The following is a 21,364-nucleotide window of genomic DNA, read 5'->3' on the forward strand; positions in this document are numbered from 1 at the left end:
GAGGGGTGGAGTTAACAGTAGCTCATTATCATTTAAAAAGACATGCACTGAAATGGGTCGCTGTGAATAGAGCTGTTTTTAACAAGGTAAAAAGGGTGTTGTTTCATGTGACCATTGAGGAATTTTAGCCAAATGTACCAACTTGTGCATAATGGGCATTCGATGTCCCCTTTAACGCTAGGTAAATGTAATCCTGGGCTACATACTTAAACCGTCGAGGTTTGAGATTTCACACTGTAACTTTTAGAATGTTCCAATTTGCGTCATTTGAAAGCTGAATAAATAAGCTTTCCACTGATGTATGGTTTGTTAGGACAATATTTGGTCGAGATACAACTATTTGAAAATCTGGAATCTGAGGCAATTAGCAATGCATATTACTAATAAAAAATTAAGTTTTGATATAGGAAATGTACAAAATATCTTCATGGAACATGATCTTTACTTAATATCCTAATGATTTTGGGCATTAAAGAAAAATCGATAATTTTGACCCATACAATATATTGTTTGCTATTGCAACAAATATACCCATGCAACTTATAACTGGTTTTGTGGTCAAGGGTCACATTTATTAATTGCTTGACCATTTGTGAAAATGTCACCATGTTTATCCGAGCTGTTTGTCTTATAAACCAAAGAGTGAAACGTACTGTCCCTTTGTCACTCCAACACATTTGGTGACATTTTAACCATTTCCTTCAGACTGAAACTACTACTGAATCACTAAGAGCCGAGACAAAAATCATATTTTACTTGCACTGTGAATGTGAGTTTGCTGTTTAATATAATGGTAAGAAAACACGAGTTGATTTGCCTGCTGCCTGAATACAAAAACATGTATTCTGTGCACTTCAATTCATGAATGACTTGCTGCATCCAAATATGTATACTTTATAAGTATAGAACAGGTGAAAAAAGTAGCATGTCCATATTCATAATATTCGTAAGTACCCAAAGGACCGACTACTTCTGGCAAGATTCTGAAGTGCACATCCAGTAGGCAATTTTTTTATCCCATGACACCACAGGAGAGGATTTGTAAATGTGATGCAAATGACGCTGATACTTTATATGACCAAAGTAATGCAATGCCATTGCTTATTCAAAAAAATGACCTACTCAGAGAGTATGAGATTTCAGACATAGCCTGTAGTTACCGACTTGAAACATTCTGCTGAATCTTTCATTGATTAACTCATGAAGCATATTTTGTACATAAGGTTTGTAAAACAAGTTTTAATTTTATTTTAATTAATTTAATAGTATACAGTATTTCAGTATGATGTTTATATAAAAATGCCCTTGATCATAAATGTAAATGTAAAGCAGTTGAGCTTGCATTTTGACACTGAGAGTCCGCTCTCATTGTTGGGAGAGAGTGTGTGTTGTAGCGCAGAAGTGCATGGTGTCTGATGGGACGGCACCATGGTGAGGTGCATCCCTAAACCAGTGTTCTGTGCACTGGTGTAGCGGTGTGCGTGTGTCTATGTATGTGCGCTTGTATTTATGTGTGCGTTAATGTGTGTGATGTGGTGAGAAACAGATGGTGTAGACTCGCTAACTACCACAGCAACAGAAGCCAACTCCCCCCTCCCCATCCCCGCCCCTAGCCTGTGGCCCTCTTGAATAATTCATGAGCATGCGCATAGTGACAGAGGGCTTTTGAAGTGCAGGTATGTACTGCTCTACCACCGGATGTTCCACAAACACACACACACTTGCAGGATCTCTCTTAAACTAGGGATGCGGATGGAGCAATGAGGCTGTACTGAGGAAAAACAAACAGAATTGCCATGGCAACCGTTTTATATTCGAATGTTTGTATTTTGAGGGTTGTAGAGGAACACTTTGAGTCTTTGTTGCTCTGTATGATGCAGCTTGTTAGGCAAAGTCTTTTTATATCTTCATATACTTCATCTTTTTATGTACTTTTTCCAGGCTGCTTTACAGGATTTAAGGCTGCTCTATTCATGCTCAAAATCAAAGGGATAGTTCACTCAAAAATTGAAATTCTGTCATTAATTACTCACCCTCTTGTCGTTCCAATTGTGTAAGACCTTCATTCATCTTCGGAACACGAATTAAGATATTTTTGATGAAGTCCGAGAGCTTTCTGGCCCTCAGTAGACAGCAACGCAACTACCACTTTCAAGACCCTGAAAGGTAGAAAGGACATTGTTAAAATAGTCCACGTGACATCAGTAGTTCAACCGTAATTTTATGAAGCTACAAGAATACTTTTTGTGCACAAATACTTTTTGCGTTCTTTTCTCTGTTCTCTTCTCCTTGTGCTGATTAGTTAAAAAGTAGATTTAATTAGAAGTATGTTGTATGTTTAGCCAATGGAGATATGTTTAACATAATTCTGAATTGATTTTTATCTCAAAATATAACTTGCTCTACACGCTCATTACAAAAGACAGAAGAAACAGCGAGAGAGAGAGGGGTGAGAGGAAAGGTTAAGTCTAATGGGCAGACATTTTCTCTCCACACACTCAGATTTATCTGATCATTAAGCAGCTGCTAGAGGGTGAGAGTGTAAAAGATCTCTGAGGAGAAATCATTTGACATGGGCAGACGCATTAAAATGATCACATACTAAATCTGAGGTTGGGAGTCACGTCTCACAAAATTCAACCTCATGAAAACACGAAAAAAAGTGAACAGTTTTCTATTGTGGCAATGTCAGTTGCATTTGAATCAAGTGTCTCGGTTTGTCTTTGCGGCCCCTAGAAGCTCGCTCACCCCTGTTCCCAAACACACTCACATACGCTCACACTTCAAACGCCCAAATCCGAACACTTGTGCCTGCAAGCTTCTAGTTGTTAGTGGAGCATGATGGGAAAGATCTAACATCTTGTGGCATGCACTGTGATGTAGGCAGATTGACTGACGCACACACACATGAGAAATATACAAACATATATAGTCTTGATATGTGTGGGGTGATGCATGATGACAGGTTTCTCTTAACCTCTTGTGGGTTGGTGAAGGAAAGATTGCCTTTGGTGTTCGAACACTATTATATACTGTCTGTCTATAATATGTTTAAAAAATGTTTTTGAGATGGTGGTGGATGAATCAGTGTTTGCAAGTGTATGGGTTGAAAAATAAATCTATCTACACTCTAAAACACGCTAGGTTAAAAACAACCATTTCTGGGTTATTTGGCAACCCAGCACTGGGTAAATATAGAGGGTTTGCACTTGTATCACAATTTGCTCAGTTTTCCGGATGCACAGCCATCCTGGCGATATTCGGATGTAAACAACAGCATGGATTGCACGGTTAATGTACTACTGAATGTTATTCTGCTAACATATGATGTCTAAACCACAGTAAAAAATGTGTGAAAGCTGCTAAATCTTATCGAGTAGGACAAACTAAAGTTAATAGGTGGTAAAGATGCGTACAAGCAGTATTGATTAAGATATTATCCTAATGTTTCACCTACCTGACTGGAAATGATAAGAACAAAGACAAATGTTGTCGAGATTCTTGCCCTGGAAATCCTGGTTCAGTTTGGCCAACCACAAACACCTTTTGTTTCTCAGACAATTTTTGCACTTTTCTCCTTGATTTGTTATAACATTTGGCAGTCTATAGTACTTCAAATGTTTTTGATTAGTACAGCCAAAAACATGACAATAATTGACCATTTTCAGCAGCAATAATAAGCAAAATATGCGAGTTTCCTTCGGTTCAGTGGTGTTGTTTACGTTCAGTGCCGCCAATATGGCCGACTGATGATGTGTCATGAAAAACACTCTATTTTTACCCAGCTTGTTGGGTTTTATACCTTAACCCATTTGCTGTTTTTTTTTTTTGTGCTGGGTCATTCAACCAATTGATGGTTTTTCATTTTAAACAATAAAAAGCACTCTAAAATCTGTTTTATGTATATTGGACCAGAACAGTTCATATACACTATTTTTAATCAATGTCGAGTCAGTCTTTTACAATCATAAAATACTCAAAAATGTTCAGTAAACATTTTAAGACAAGAGCACTCAGTAGGAATCTGTGGAAAGAAAAGTTGCACCAAAAACAGCTTTCTGTCAGACATAGATTTCAAATGCATAGCATGGCCATTTACAGCGCATTAGATCAATAGCGCTCCTATTGTACTCAACGAAGCTCACAGAAACTTTGTTATACATGACAGAAGGCGATGTCGTGTCGTGTTTCCCCGGTCATGCATTCATTTGGCGGGAGGTGAAACTTCCATGGTTTAAGCAAATATTAGCATTTATTTAAACAAAAAAAGTGAAACTATAGACGTTTTATATTTGTACAGTAATAATTTGATAGGAATCCAGTGTAATACAAACCTTATATTCATTCCGAAAGTTTCCCCTCATTAAGTTTTCTCTCAAAACAGAGCACAAAATGACCGTTGACAAAATATAACCAGTTTTAACCGGTTTGGCACAGACTGCCTAGCAGTAGGTTACATTGACCCAGCGTTGGTTAGGTGTGTGAGCGGATTCATCATTTGTATTGACACTGAAAATGACCTAGCAACTGAGGTACAGAAAAACTAACCAGCACCTGGGTACAAATATAAAAAAAAATAACCCAATAAAATGATCCAGCAGGCTGAACCCAGCATTTGGGTTAAAAAATAAGACAGCATTTTATACAGTGTATATTACACATGATGAACTTGAATTTAGATGTATAAAAGCAATGATTTTTGTTGTATCTGAAATATCACTATTTTTCAAAAAGTTAACTGACTAGATCATTACATAATTGTGCTCTTTGTCTCTCTTTTCTCAGAGGAGGACACCTCTAATGTTCAGATAATGTGTGCATGGTGTCAGAAGGTGGGAGTGAAGCGCTATTCTCTCAGTATGGGCTCTGAACTGAAGAGTTTCTGTAGCGAGAAATGCTTCGCTGCCTGTCGACGTGCCTACTTCAAACGCAACAAGGTAAATCCCCTGTCTCCGCCTCTTCCTGTCCCCTCAGCCAATCAGGCTCCTTTTGTCTGATGTCACTTTCTCTGTTCTGCCTTAATCTTCATTGTTACTAAAATCTCTGGCTCAAAACTTTAAATGACTCTTACTCTGTTAGATGAGATATAAGACCATTTTTTTTCTGATTTTAAACACATATCAGACAGAGAAACAGGTGTGAAAAAGCAGGTATTTACATAGTGTTTCACAGTTTCAATCATTTTCCCATAAACAGCAGTCTATTTCTAGAGCCTTTATTAGGTTATTATTTTGCTCTGCTGAAACAAGTTTTTTTTTTTTTTTTTTACTTTTATCCATTAGTATTTGTACTCACTGATACATGGTTGGTCCACAAAGACAAGCTGATGGCATCAGTCACTTTTCATTTTTAGTTTATTTATTATTTACAAATTATTTTATTTTTTCAACTAAGAAAATTCCACACTTCTGGTTTGTCTCTGTTTGATAAAATTTTGGTAACTGTTTGATAACTTTTGCTTTTAAATTTATTTCAATCATGTTCATTTTGTTGTAAATAACTAAGCTATAATTAATACATTTTAAGTACCTGAGATTTACCAGAGTATAATTCTGAAAGTCTTACCTTTAGAATAAATATTTCCTTAAACTACAACACAAAAAATATGTTTATTTTATTACAGAGCTCAAAAGGTGCAGCAAAGTACAACATAACAGCAATGATTAGATTTAGATTTAGACCTCATGCCGTCAGAGTGAGACAGATATTGATTGTGTGTTTTCTCTTCTATCTAAGCTTGGATATGTGAGGAATTGCAGTGTAAGTATACTGTGTTTGGATTTCTCCTCTCCTCGTGTGTGTTAGAGACTCTCTTGTACACTTATTCACACACTGATGGAACTCATAGTATCATGGACGCATGCAAACACTCTCAGGCATACATAAATGATGCACATACACATGCATACAAAAGCACACACACCCGCATACACAAATACACCATCACACACAAGAGTCTCACATGCATGCGTACACACTCCCACATGCATGCATGTTTGTTCACAGCCACCCCTCGCTTAGTGTGTGGTGTGTTTGAAGATAGAGTGGACAGCATGAAAAGACCAACAAACATGCAAATGTGAGCTTTACTGGCGCTACCATAGACACACATATAAGCTTAAACACATATAGTGTTCTCTTTGTCATGCACACAACAATGTTGATACACAAAACAGAGACAAACAATTGTTTAAATCTCATGAATTGTTAAACGGTGTGGAAGCCCAGGGGCATAGAGCTCATAGATCTGCATAAAATGTGTAAAAAACATACAAACAAGAAACGTTTATTTTTTTTCCTCTATAGAAATACTATAGACTTTATCTATAAAAGGTTGTAGATACAGGTCATAGATACATATTTTTGACATAGCTGAATATAAAACATGATTTTTATGGAACTAGAATATAAAACAAGCAGATAGATGCTCATGCACATATTTGACACTGAAAACACCTCCTTTTTTAAAGAAATTCAAGGAATAAATCAGAAAAAGAAAGACATACAGAATTAAAAAGTGTTTAGGCAAAAATGTGCTATCAGAAAAATGAACCCCTCCACACAAACACAAAATGCCTTTTTTCAAAATGACTTTCACAAAATGACTTTCCAGTGAATTCACAACAACTGTTAAGAACTGGCCATATTTATATTTTTGGGTTATATTTCACCCCAAATTCAAATTTAAACTAACAAACAATAAATAAATAAATATAGGCAATTATTAAAAAGGCAATTATATTTTGGTGAAAATGAATGGTCCTAAAAATTAAGCCTATTTTAATTATTCATTTTGCATTGTGACATTTCATAACAGTTGAACATTAATTAAGCACCCTAATTTTGATTATTACCATTGTGAACAAAACTCTCATTCTCATTAATGTTTGAAAAAAACATTATTTAAAGTATGAAGTGTTTATACATCATTTATAATATTTATATATTTGCTGATTTATGCTGAAATGTATGATTATAAAAAAGAACAACAACACTGCACTAGAGTAATGAGAATCTAACAAAAACTCAAATATAACGCCTAAACATAGGAGTAATGAGAATTTTTTGGGCAAAATGTGTTAAAATATAATGAAAAATCAGTATGCATTTTAATATAACTAATACATAACATATATTATATGTTAGGCGAATAACATTTAAATAATATTTATAATAATATTTAATACGTTTTTTTGAGCTTGAAAATTGTATGGTTTAAGAATTATGATTAAATAGTTTACACAAAAACATACATTTGATCATTTTTCATTACTCACCCTCATGTTTTTCATTTGTGGAACACAAAAGAGAATGAGAATTTTGTAGGTAAAATGTGTTAAAATATAATGAAAATATCAGTATTCATTTTTATATAAATAATATATAACATATATAATAATATTTTTAATTAAATTCTTTACCCTTTTCTTCAAATAAATGAATAAAAAAAATTATTTTAAGATAAGAGAATAACATTTAAATAATAATATTTATAATATTTTTAAGCTTGAAAATTGTATGGTTTCAGAATTATGATTGAATAATTCACACAAAAATTAATATTTTATGATTTTTGATTTTTTCCATTTACCTACCTCATGTCGTTCCAGGCAAAAATTACTTTTTCTTTTGTTGAACACAAAAGGAGATATTTTGGTCATCAAGCTCCAAACATGTTAAAAATGAGTCTGGAATGACACAAGGGTAGGTAAATTATTACAGAATTGTAATTTTTAACTGTGTTATCTCTTTACATCATACAATAAATGACTTCTTATACATTCCAAACAGGAAGTTTGTTGAAATCCCAAATAGGTATAGGTATAAAAAAAATGCCTGGACATAATAGTAATGAGATTTTTGCAGGTAAACTGTGCTAATAAAAAAATGATGCATTTATGCATTTATATATATATATATATATATATATATGGACAGATTTACAGATTTACTCTTTTATACATTTTGCAAAACCATTTCAGTGTTTGTTTTTGCAAACGGTTTTAACTTCTGTAAATTAAGTCATTGAAGAAACATGGCCTGGACATGTTTTTGTGAGATTTATTTGAATATTGATTTAACCCTGTCAAGTTCACATCACGTAAGAGACTGATGTGCATCTGCAGTCAAATTTTTTTGTTATAAAAATGTTATTGGAATTGAATGCTCCAAGTCCAGATTTTCCTAATTTATTTCCACACGTATAATAAAGAGAACAGTGTGTGCCGAGTGACATCATCTGATATGCGGTCAGCGTAGTCTGTGATTATTATAGTGTAAACTGTGAGGTCGTTTTGGCACGTCTGCAGACGTTTGGATGCTGTATCTGGTTCTCTGAGGAGACGCGTCTGTGGAATGCCAAACGAACGTCTGGCAGGAGCATGTTCATTTAATCCCACCAATCATAGAGCTGTTTACTTCACTCCTTTGACGATTCTCCTGGCGCTCTGCCACCACTGCGACTCCACCTTTATTTCTATAATTCATTAGGAGGGGGAAACTCTATTACGCTCCAAGATTACATGAACATTTTCTCTTTCTGTTTTGTCATGTACACCACAAGGTCAGCTGCAAAGATAAGCAGTATTGTGTTTGTGTGTGTGAAATAAGACACTGGGAGGGGCTGTGGGGCGGTGGGTCTGGTTGCGGTCTGGTGTTACTGCAGTAAATACCTGCAGCTGCTACATCTGCAAAACTCAAAACGGAAAAAGAGAAAGCATACACACGCATACGTATCTCTATCATCCCCCCGGCCCACCTCGGGTAGTAAAATATCCTCACGCCAGCTGCTTCAGGTGATTATAATTCCTCCCTATTAAAGGTGTGTGTGTGTGTGTTTGTTTGTGTGTGAATAAGGAGTGTCCTCCTCAGAGGAAATGTGGTAAACCTCTGTCAGACACACACACACACACACACACACAGTATTGTTATTGTATTGTGTTTATTGTGTCAGACGGTAGGCTCATTTTACAGTGTCCAAATCCTCAAATTTGCATGCGTGTGTGTGTTGGTGCTGAGCTAATGAATTTTGACATGATATTTTTAGCCTCATGAAACCTTAGAGTAACTGAATATTTGGAATACAGAGAAGTGTGCCCATATATGGTGATTTGTTCTGGACTGAGGTGAATAGGACTGAAATGTATTTGTGATGAACAAAGCTGAATAAGTAGAAAGAACTTGGGTCAATCTAACTCGGATACAGTTATACCATGAAAACAATCATCAAAAGACTATGGCATAGACAATTTTAGTGTTAGTCATTACTATCAAAAAAGCACTGACGTACAGTATAAATAAGTTCCATTTTGTGTTCTTTTGACACTTTTGGGTACTTTTTCTTATTATAGTTTTTCTCAGTTCTCGAATGTTTTTTTTTTTTTTTTTTTTTAAAAACAGAAAGTTAAGGTCCTTGAACACTTAGTTTCATGCTCACACTAGATTTGAATTTCTTATTCATGTAAGCAAAAGAAAAAAAGGGATGTGTGCAAAAACTTACAATTCTCTACACTTCGCACAATAAATTGTCTTTAATAAAATGTTAAAGAATAAAGAAAAAGAGCCAAAGTGATTAAAGAAAAACCGTGATACATTTTTTCAAGCTTTATAATGAATAGAAAGTTTCGAAAGACAGCATATATTTAGGGGTGCACATACGTTTTTCGGTCTGGTTCTCATGAGAGCACCTGAAGATTTGGTTGGTGCTCACACTGCACATAGTGTGACCCATTAAATATAACTGTAATAGTGCTGTCAAATGATTAATCGTGATTAATCGCATCCAAATAAAAGTTTTTGATTCCATATTATATGTGTGTATACTGTGTATATTATATATATATATATATATATATATATGTGTGTGTGTGTGTGTGTGTGTGTGTGTGTGCGTGTGTGTAAATAAAGACACATATAGTATATATATAGAGAGAGAGAGAGAGAAGAGAGAGAGAGAGAAAATATATTTACATATGCGTATTTATATTCACGTAATTGATATTATATATATAAATATTTGTAATATATAAACAACATTTTTCTTAAATATATACATGCATTGTGTGTGTATTTATATATACATACTAAATATACACAGCAAACCCACATATTATATAACAAAAACTTTTATTTTGGATAAGATTAATTGATTGACTGCACTAAGCTATAAAAAATAAAAGAATTAATAATAGTAATAATAGTATTATTGCACTTTAGTATTAATTTTTAATTAATAATAAACAAAATAATGAATAAAGTGTGATAATGGTATTATATTTTGAAATAAAAAATAAGTATTAAATAAAAAACACAATTATTTTATCATACACTTTAGAAATACTAACACTGTGTCTACATTGAACGCGACAGTTGTTGCTAAAGTCTGTCTACACTGGACGCGACAAAGCAACCGTTGCAAATCATTTGAACTTTGTGTGAGCACGTCATAAATAGAACGCGGCAGCAGTTTACTGTCGGGGATTTGCCATGTCGCGCTGCGCCGCATCCAGTGTAGACTGCATAACTTATTATAATGGGTTCTACTGTATTTTGTCGCGTCGCACCGCACCACTCGCATCCAGTGTAGACACAGTGTAATAATGCTAATATTTACACATTTTTCTTCTTTTTTTTTTACGTTTTATATAAATTTTACATTTTCAAACCTAAAATCAGCAAACTTTTTTTTTTTTTTACTTTCTATATTATTTGTAGACTGAAGCGTGTCAATAGTTGCATTTCCATAACCCAATTGCTCAAATTGAAATTGCAAAACTACGCCCAATGGAAACTTTTGCTAAAACTCCCATATATTGCAGAAAAGTTTTTGCGCTCACAGGCAATCCGAAAAAGCAGTATTTGGCAAAACTGCCATGTAAAGAGTTTTTTTTTTTTTCGCATTTACAGCTCACTTGGTGTATTTAAAAGTCGCATGATCTGCAGCGCATTGCGGCTCCAACACTGCCACCGGAGCTGATCACGGCCACTCTACTCAATGTTTCTGTTTATACCAGCCACGCCACGGCACGTTTCACAAGCGTTTGTCTACACTGCTTTGCTGAAGATACATGTCTTTGCCTCCTTCAAATAAAAATAATGACTAGTGGGGTGGCTGCATATACATAAACCTACCAACGTAAGTTGTCATGACTTATTGCGAGAGGAAAAAAAAAATGTTTCAGTCACATAACATCGGTTAATGGAAGCCGTGGTTTACAAGAAGCCATGGTTTAAACTGAATTTAAAACAGCTAAGGGCCGTTGTTAGGCACGACATGAAGTGGACTAAATGGAAGTCTTATGTAGTATTAAAGTTAGTCGATCTAAAACTGTGCATTCACAGCTTTCAACCATGTCAATACACAACTATTTTTTAAATAGCACATTTTTTAATTTGGTTGCACATGCGCACCACTTATTTAATATTATATATTATAACAAACAAGCAATAGATTTTTCTGATTATAAATGATGCATTTACTTGCATTAAAAGTGGTGTGTTTTATCATATTGCTGTAGCCTTCATTTTATAAAAACAGTAGGAAATCTTTATCTATAGTACAATCACAGCATGGCCTTGAGCTGCTTATTGCTCAAGTAAATAATTATGGTAATCATTAAATAACATGGTATACATTACAACACATGGTATTATCATTGCGGCAGAAATTACCAGTGTTCTCAAAACTGTCAAAATGAATTGAACAAAAATGTTTGCATGAAAGAAAGACAGAGACATTGAAGAAAATTTGTACAAATAAACTTCAGTCTTGGATACCTGGGCAAAGCAACCCTTGTTAAACAGCCAAGCAGATGGACACACAGACAGACAGTCAAGCCAGTTTGTGCTTCATGCCATAAAAGCAGAATGAAACAGAATTAAATGCAACTCTGCCAATAAGAGCAAGAGAAAAGATGAGTGTAGACTGAATGGCCATATGCTGTGTGCGTGTGTGTGTGTGTGTGTGAATGTTCTTCAGTATTTTGGTGTGAGTCAGCATATAGAGTGACGTTCAGCTCAGATGAAGAGAGAACAAAACACTGGGAATATAAAAGACAGAAAGATAGTACAAGCTGAAGCAGCATAGTAAAGCATGAAATCACCCACATTGTGGGGACAGTCAGTGGTCAGTGTGGAAAGCAACTGACTAAACATATGAAATAATGTCTTTGTGTGTGGCTCTTTAAATTTAGAGGACACAAAATACCAATTCATTGGAAATGTGTGTGTTGGATCTTAACCAGTTCATTACTTCAAAATGATTCAACCACAACATGCTTTTCCTGATGTTTTCCCATTCATTTCTTCATCTCTTGGTTCATTGATGCTTCATTCTGCCTGAGCTTTTCTCCTGCACTGTGTGCCAGTGTGTGCGTATGTGTCAGGAGAAATTGTAACTCTTTCTAAATGTTAAATTTGATTACAGTGTTAAAATCTGACGGAGCGTAAATTATCAGCCGGTAAACGGGGATGTTGATTTATATACACACGTCTTGTTAATATACTCGTAACAAATGAGAACATGCATACATCTATAACCAGTAACTTAGTTACTGCAGACCATACAAACATGCAACTTATTTATTAATTTCTATTTTAAACGTTGGAGTACAATTTCTCAGTCTCTGAAACAAACTCTTTTTGTGTGTGTGTGTGTGTGTGTGTATGTGTGTAAGTGTTGAAGCTATTGGGCCTCTGCTTCCTCAGGTCTTGTTGCCATGGCGTTGTGACTCACGGTGCAGGGTGATTATTTCATAGCTTCTAGCCAAGAGAACAAACATACACACTTTCAAATCACTGTCTCACACTTACAGACTTAGCCACTGCCATATTAGCGGACGCACCCAGGGCGACATGTCAGAGCAGTGGAAAAATGCTTATGCAGAGTTAATGAGTTAATGTCAACTAACAAATGCATTGCTTTACCCCCAATGACATATTAAAGCAAAACCTCTTCCTTTATATGACATGAATGGATCTTTAGGCATTTTACTAATTAATTTGAATTCAATTTGGTTAGTGAAATCTGCTTCCAATTTTTTTTTAACAAATTAAAACTGTTGTTTTCAGCTGATAGATAGATACGATTCAGATAATCTTTTTAATAGTTAACTTCTAAAGAATTAGTTTACTTTTAGAACAGAAATTGAGATAATTTGCTCACCCCCTTGTAATCCAAGATGTTCATGTCTTTCCTTCTTCAGTCGTAAAGAAATTATGTTTTTTTGAGGAAAACATTCCAGGAATTTTCTCCATATAGTGGACTTCTATGGTGCCCACGAGTTTTTACTTCCAAAATGCAGTTTAAATGCAGCTTCAAAGGGCTCTAAACAATCCCATTAAGAAGGAAGAGGAAGAAGGGTCTTATCTAGTGAAATGATCTTTCATTTTCTTAAATAAATCAATATTTATACACCTTTTAAACACAAATGCTCGTCATGTCTAACTCTGCGATGTGCATACATCCGGTTCAAGACAGGGTATGTCGAAAAACTCCCATTTCATTTTCTCCTCCAATTTCAAAATGGTCCTACATCGCCGTTTTACCTTTTTTTTTTTGATCTTCTTTGCACGTTCACATTGTAAACACTGGGTCGGTACTTCTGCAGCGATGTAGAATGATTTTGAAGTTGAAGGAGAAATTGAGATGGGAGTTTTTCGACATACCTTAACTGTCTTGAACCGGATGCATGCGCATTGTAGAGTTAGACAAGACAAGCATTTGTGGTTGAAATGTCTATAAATATTGATTTATTTAAGAAAACAATCAATCGTTTTTGCTAGATAAGACCCTTCTTTCTTGGCTGGGATTGGTTTGAGCACTTTGAAGCTGCATTTAAACTGCATTTTGGAAGTTCAAACATGTGGGCACCATTGAAGTCCACTATATGGAGAAAATTCCTGAAATGTTTTCCTTTAAAAAACACAATTTCTTTATGACTGAAGAAAGAAATACATAAACATCTTGGATGACAAGAGGGTGAGTGAATTACCTATACAGTTTTGTACTAGAAGTGAACTAATCCTTTAACTATTTTTGAATTTTTCAGATTATCAGTCATCAAATAAATGTAAATATTGGTCGCAGACACTGAGATTTACTTAAATTTCACTAAGCTGATTACTCACTAAAAACTCCCACAGGTCATGTTTTTATGACATTTTAAGTCTTATTTCGACATAACAAAGTGGTTATATCTAAGTGTGGAGTTGTTCACTTTTTTAAATTAGTCCTCCCATTAACATCAATATATTTTTCATTCAGACAGATTCACGAATGTGCATAAACACGAGAGGTGGGATTTATTGCATGAACCAATCACAGCCCATCATATTCAATCATACTGCAATGGAGGCATTGCCTCCTGTCATGTGACTTTCCCCCATTCATTCTCAATTATCCCCCACAAAACTCACCACACTCTTTAGGGGGTCTGTTAAAACTCAATGGGCTCAGAGAGGGAGATGTGGACTCCCGCTGTAACTTTACCAGCTGGTGCCACTGTTGGACAATGAAAAACTAGTGATTTATACACTTTTTTAATGTTATATTTTCTAACACTTGTTTTTTTTTTTTACTATTTTTAAATTTTTCCTTACCCCTGATAGATAGATAGATAGATAGATAGATAGATAGATAGATAGATAGACAGATAGATGAGAGGTTATGAATGTGTTTTGCTCAGGTGTGTGTCTGTCTGTGTGTGTGTGCGTGTGGGGGCGTTCCAGAATATGCCTCATATGTGTTCCCATCTATGTCCTTGGAGAAGTACATTTTACCTGGCAATATGCAAAAGGTACACACACACACACCTGGGCTGGGTTGTGTGATGCCCAGATGGTGGCTGGCAGAGATGTGGTTGAAATGCTGAAGCCCAGGTGGCACAAAACACACACACACACACACACACACACACACACTGCAGCAATTTGGGGCATGTTTTACGATACGGAGGCACAGAGTTGTCTTCACATACACTATCCAGTTCTGCAGTTTTTGGTTACTTAATAAGCCATCAGGTTCAGAGTTTTGTGTGTCTGCATGTGGCTTCATCTATGTGATTGTGTGTATGAAAGAGGCTTCACAGTGTAAATGAATGGCGTGTGTGGTTATTTCTCAGAGCACCATCATGCCTCAAGTCATTAAGACTGCGGATATGCCATTTGTGTGTGTGTTAGAGAGTATGCAGCCTCATTAGTGCTATATGTAAATGAGCTGGCTCAAGTCCAGAGGGGTCACAGACACTACACAAAATAAAGACCGAAGATGGCACAGTGTGTGTGTGTGTGCTCAGACTGATGTTCTTCAGTGTCTTTGTGAGTGAGGCGTTTTTCAGCGGTGGCACTCAGGTACTCAGACAACTCAGAGACATAATAAGCCATTGAAAATATGAAGGATGCACAATAAAACATTATTTTCTCTTTTGTTTTTCATTTATTTTATTGTTGCTTCTTCTTTTTTTGTCTGTGAGTGCTACAGCACTGCTTTCTCTCCTGATTTTGTAGAATATTTCTGAATTAATTTTTTCAGTTTTTAATTGAGATATTTCAAGGTGTTTTTTGAAAGGACCTAATATAATTGAACACTGTTCTTGTTTCAGTCTACCATACTAATATATAACCTTGAATTACAGAATTTGAATGTAGACACACTCACCCTCACACAGAATGTCTCTTTTCTCTGTATATGTCTATTCAGGTCAGCACATGTTGTTTTTTTTAATTCTCTTACTCCATTTCCTCATTCACATCATTCCTTCTTTCTTTTCTACATCTGTTATGTGTGTTTATTTTCAGTTTTGGCCATGCATAAAAAGGGACATTATGTTTTTCCTTTAGGCCAGAGAGGAGGAGGGCGTTCCGCACCACAGCTTGTCCAAAGACACGCCCAGACTTGTCCTCAAGACAAACAGCGATGTGCTTGTAAGATATAAACCATTTAACACCCCAAAATTAGAGATGTAGAAACAGCATATGCATATTGATTAAGATGGTTTAGATTGTAGAAAGATTGTGTGATTGTGGCCATGTCTCAAAGTCTTAAGTCTTAATTCTGAAATATGGTATTGACAGGACTTTTGTCTTGTTTGTTCCAAAATATGTTTTGAACAAATATATAACATTACAGTATGACAATTTGACATTTATGTCTAAAAAATGCCTAAAATGTCTAATACGTCCATTAGTCAAAGCTTTACCTATATATATATATATCATACCATCCTTAAGTTTTATGACAGTTATTAGTAATAATACAAACTAATCATTGTCAGTATTTACAATTATGTTTTTATTTATTAATTATTTTTATTTTTTGCACTACAGTTTTATTTTGGGGTGAAATATCACCCATAAATTCCTTCCTAAATTCCTAAAGACTTGACACAAGACCGGTCAAATCACACACCTGCACTGTTAACTCAAGACTAGATCATGAGGTGTTCTGCTTATCTACTTTATTAGCTGTAGAAACAGTTTATGTCTTTCTGACATTCCATATTTCATGTTTTTGTTGAAACATTGTCAATCTGCATTGAATGTTACTGTTTTCCACATGGATGGACAAGTGGGGTATGTGGATGTGTGAGTAGGTGTGTGTGTGTGTGTGTATGAAATCAGCATATGGCTGGTTGAGAACAGACACATTCTGGGGTCAGAGGGTGTGCGTGATGGGAAAAGAAAAGCATTAGCACAGAAACTTCCTCTCTAACGTTGAGTTGGCAGCCGTACGTTAGCAGGTAATTACAGTAAAAGAACGTACAGCTACTCGCAGCATGGTCACGGACATCGGCTTAACGGCCACAGCAGAAGTAAATGACAGTAATTACCTCTCAACCATGTTAGAGAGAGAGAGCGAAGCAAAATAAGGGTGAGTGAAGGATTAAGAGAAAGAGAGAGACGGTGGATTGAGAAAGAGAGAGAGAGCGAGCAAGAGAGAAAAGAAGTCCATTAGGGTAATGTGCAGTAAAATTTCTCTTAGAGCGCCATGACTCGTTAAGTGGTCTCCATCTGTCTCGCTTTTTAAACTCAGGAAATATGAAAATCATTTATAATTGAGAATATCCAGGCACGCCTCGAGCTGGTTTGTGCATGTTAACTGGCATGGTCAGAGCTCCCGCGTTTGAAACAGAGCGAAGGCTTCATTAGAAAACCACATTGATTTCATGAATGAGTGCTGTCTGTCAGCCGTATTTTCCTCCACATCATCCTGCGGCAGCCGGCTTATTTTTATATCAAACCAATTGAAGTAATGCACTAAAGATTGGATAACTGATTCAAAATCAGATTTAAATTTAACATTTCTAATTAATCATATTCATTTGATCTCTTTTGATTTGTTCTAAATGGATTCTTATGCTAAAAAATAATTTTATCAATCAGTATTTTACAGTAAAAATATATAAACATCCTTAATGAAGCAAAAGTACTATAAAAGACTTTTTTAGGGAATATACCATTGAAGTCAAAAGTTTACATACACCTTGCAGAATCTGTAAAATGTTGATTATTTAACCCAAATAAATGTTATTTTTTCTTTAGCACTGACCTGAAAAAGATATTTTGTATAAGATAGTCCACAAGAGAAAAATAATAGTTGAATTTATAAAAATGACCCTGTTCAAAAGTTTGCATACACTTGTTTCCTAATACTTTGTTGTTACCTGAATGGTCCACAGCTGTGTGTGTGTGTGTGTTTTTAGTGATAGTTGTTCATGAGCCTCTTGTTGAACAGTTAAACCATACTTAAACTGCCTGTTGTTCTTCAGATGTTGTTCCTTCAGGTCCCACAAATTCTTTGGCTTTTCAGAATTTTTGAGTATTTGAACCCTTTCCAACAATGACTGTATGATTTTGAGATCCATCTTTTCACACTGAGGACAACTGAGAGACTCATATGCAACTATTACTGAAGGTTCGAACGCACACTGATGCTTCAGAAGGAAACACAATGCATTAAGAGCTGGGGGGTGAAAACTGTTTGAATTTGAAGATCAGGGTAAATTTAACTTATTTTGTCTTCTGGGGAACATGTAAGTATTTTTGTAGCTTCGGAAGGGCAGTACTGGAAAAAAAAATATGATATTTAGGCAAAATATGAAAAATGTACCCTCATTCAATTAAAAAGTTTACACCCCTAGGCTAGCTCTTAATGCATAGTTTTTCCTTCTGAAGCATCAGTGAGTGTTTAAACTTTCAAATACACAAAATACTGAAAATATATACTCAAATACTAAAAAACCAAAGAGTTTGTGGGACCTGAAGGATTTTTCTGAAGAACATTGGGCAGTTTAACTATTCAGGACAAACAAGGGACTCATGAACAACTTCTTATTGACTATATGTAAACATCTTTTATGTGAAATATCTTATTCAGGTCAGTACTAAATAAAAGATAACATGCATTTTGCACGATCCCTCTTAGTTTTAAAATAATTAACATTTTGCAGATTCTGCAAGGTGTATGTAAACTTTTGACTTCAACTGTACATTAAAGTTACCCCACTTGTTTGAGGCATAAACCTCACTTTAAAATAGCGTGTGAGTTGTGCTAAAGCAAGAAACTCTGTGGGGTAAAAAAATAAATAAAATAAAATAAATTGCATTAATTGTATTAATTGTTTTAAAGTAATAGTTCACCCAGAAATGTGGTTCCAAACCTGTATGACCTTTGTTCATCTTCAGAACAAAAATTAAGATTTTTTTTTATTGATGAAACCTGACAGCTTTCTGATCTCGCATAGATACCAATAGTCCATGTGACATCAGTGGTCCCTAACCGCAATGTTATGAAGCTATGAGAATTGTTTGTGCGCAAAGAAAACAAAAATAATTACTTTATTTAACTATTTCATCTCTTCCCTGTCAGTCTTCGATATGCATTCGTGAGAGCACCTCGACGTATGCGTGTAATGCTGCTGACGCAGGAGCCGGTGTTCTGATGTAGAACGTCTATCTCTTTTAGTTCATCATCTGTATATTCCGGTTCAAATAAGAAAGGCTGGTCATTCTGTCAAAATCTACAGACATGTTTACGAAGATCGTGCCATGCATTGTGGTACTCTGGCGAAGACTGACACAGAAAACAAAAAATTGTTGAATAAAGTATGAAATAAAGTATTCTCGTAGCTTCATAAAATTACAGTTAAACCACTGATGTCACATGGACTATTTTAGCAATATCCTTACCACCGTTCTGGGCCGTGTCAACCGTGTCAGTTGCGTTGCTGTCTATGCAGCGTCAGAAAGCTCTCAGATTTCATCAAAAATATCTTAATTTGTGTTCTTAAAATGAACGAAGGTCTTACGGGTTTGGAACGACACGAAGGTGAGTAATTAATGACAGAATTTTCATTTTTAGGCGAACTGGTTAAGCAAATACTTTTGGTCTTAAAGGTCTTGAAAGTACCTTGCTGTGTGAATATGTATGCAAGCGTGTCTACTTCTAGCCATGTCTATTTCTAGCCAGGCTCTCTCTCTCTCTTTATCCGTGTGATGAATGTCCATCATTGACAGTAGTGGCATATGATAAATGCCTTCATTATCTTCAGTGGAACTCTGGCTTTGGCAGTCAATTCACTAGTCTTAAGAGAAATCTCTGTCTCTGCAGTCTGCTCAGGCAGGCCTGAGGCAAATCATATTCAGATTCTGATTCAAAAGCAGTATTGGCATTATAATCAAAGTTTTAAATTGCCAATGCATTAGTAAACAGTACACACTTTTGGACTCAACACATATCAACAGAAACACACGTAGAGCTGTGTAGCTATTGGAATTGCAATGTGTTGTGCTTGCGTGTAATTTCGTTTCTGCTTCGTTTTGAGGCAAGGTCATTAGTGTAGCATGTTACCATACAGTATTTTAGCATGAAACATGCTTCCTTTCTATGTTAATTAGGCTTATTATAGATACTAATAATAATTGTTATACCACAAGATAATACTCAGAACCGATTCGCAAGATGGAGAATTTGATAAGTATTTGGGTGTGTTTGCACTGTTACTGCATTTGCATAAATCTGTGAATTGGAAGCTAAAACAACTCAAATCATGCATGCAAATAAACAGTGGAATTCATTCTTTGTGAATTCCCCCTTCTGTGTGCAGTTAGTTGTGTTGCCAGGTCTGTCTTTGTCTACCTGTCTGTCTTTATGACAAGCCAATGTTTGCAAATCTCTTTCAACGTACTACTCACCAGGCCTGAGGCAAATTTTCTGCACTCAACTACTTTGACTGACCTCCTCTCTGGAGAGTGACAGCCTTATAAACTCCAAGACAGTTTTTGAATGGTTGGACAGACAAAACTATCTTGGCAGAAAAAGTGTCAGAGAAAAAGAGCGAGACAGAGGCAGTGTTCAATCATTTAGTAGTATTTCTTTTTTATATCGTTATGTCGATGTTCACCTTTCTATGGTTTGGCCTGAATAATAAATTATTCTTTGTGTTAGCAGTACACATCATGTCCTTTAATTATCCCGAGTTCCCCTATGCTGTCTTACTCTTACATACACACGCAAACCACATTTTCTGTCTCACAGGTTCAAGCCCCTCGTTCCTGTCTGTCTCAGTCTGTTGTCACTGTCTTACCCAGTTAGTGTCACCTGCATACACACTCACATACACACACTCACAATCCACATGCATAATTGCCCCTTGAAGGGAAAACCTTTTAGTCGTGGCTGTCAGAGTTTGACCCTGCAGCTTGCCTTGGGCAGCTGACTCCTGACATCTTGTAATGAGTGTGTCTGTGTGTGTGTGAGGATGTATGTGTCAAAATACGGAAAACCAATGTGTTAGGATTAGTTAGAGAACAATAATCAGAGAAATACACAATAAGTACCCCTTTTAGCATTTTAAGATTTATTATTTTATTGTTTCATTATTTGTATGTAACATATATTATTTTATATTATTGTATTTTTATAATACAGTATTATTTTTGTATTCTGAGAGATTATCATCTGAGAGCTCAATTTGATTTTAATATTTCATGACATAAACCACATTTTTATTATTCACACTTGGGTTGTTATATTTATTGCCAATTCTGTAATTCGCTAAACCCTAATCTTACATAGATCTGACACTTCACAAAATACACACACACACACTCTTCACACACTGTGTGTCATCAGGCTCTCTAAATCCTAGAAAAGAACAGCCATGCTCTTGTAATGATGTCTTAGTCCAGGGAGTGTGTTTGGATTAGAATTTATATGCCTTGATATAGACATGTTGAAGAATTAAAGGGATAGTTCATGCAAAAATGACAATTCTGTTATTAATTACTCACCCTCATATTGTTCAAAACCCGTAAGACCCGTAAGATATTTTTGATGAAATCTGAGAGCTTTCTGACCCTGCACAGA

At 35.5% G+C, this 21,364-nt stretch overlaps 1 protein-coding gene across 6 annotated transcripts in view; it reads left to right on the forward strand.

Moving 5' to 3' along the window:
• The window catches only part of sobpa (sine oculis binding protein homolog (Drosophila) a), a 45,938-nt gene that overhangs the window by 14,377 nt on the left and 10,197 nt on the right, over window positions 1-21,364 (forward strand). For 2 of the 6 annotated variants that reach the window (XM_051126822.1, XM_051126820.1), the window contains 3 exons: window positions 4,786-4,937; window positions 5,737-5,760; window positions 15,838-15,921. In XM_051126822.1, coding sequence (XP_050982779.1) covers window positions 4,786-4,937; window positions 5,737-5,760; window positions 15,838-15,921 — 260 coding nt within the window. The remainder of the gene's footprint in view (window positions 1-4,785; window positions 4,938-5,736; window positions 5,761-15,837; window positions 15,922-21,364) is intronic. The other 4 variants (XM_051126824.1, XM_051126821.1, XM_051126823.1 and 1 more) reach the window with 3 other exon arrangements.

Source organism: Labeo rohita, chromosome 13, assembly GCF_022985175.1.
Source record: "Labeo rohita strain BAU-BD-2019 chromosome 13, IGBB_LRoh.1.0, whole genome shotgun sequence".
Taxonomy (NCBI): domain Eukaryota; kingdom Metazoa; phylum Chordata; class Actinopteri; order Cypriniformes; family Cyprinidae; genus Labeo; species Labeo rohita.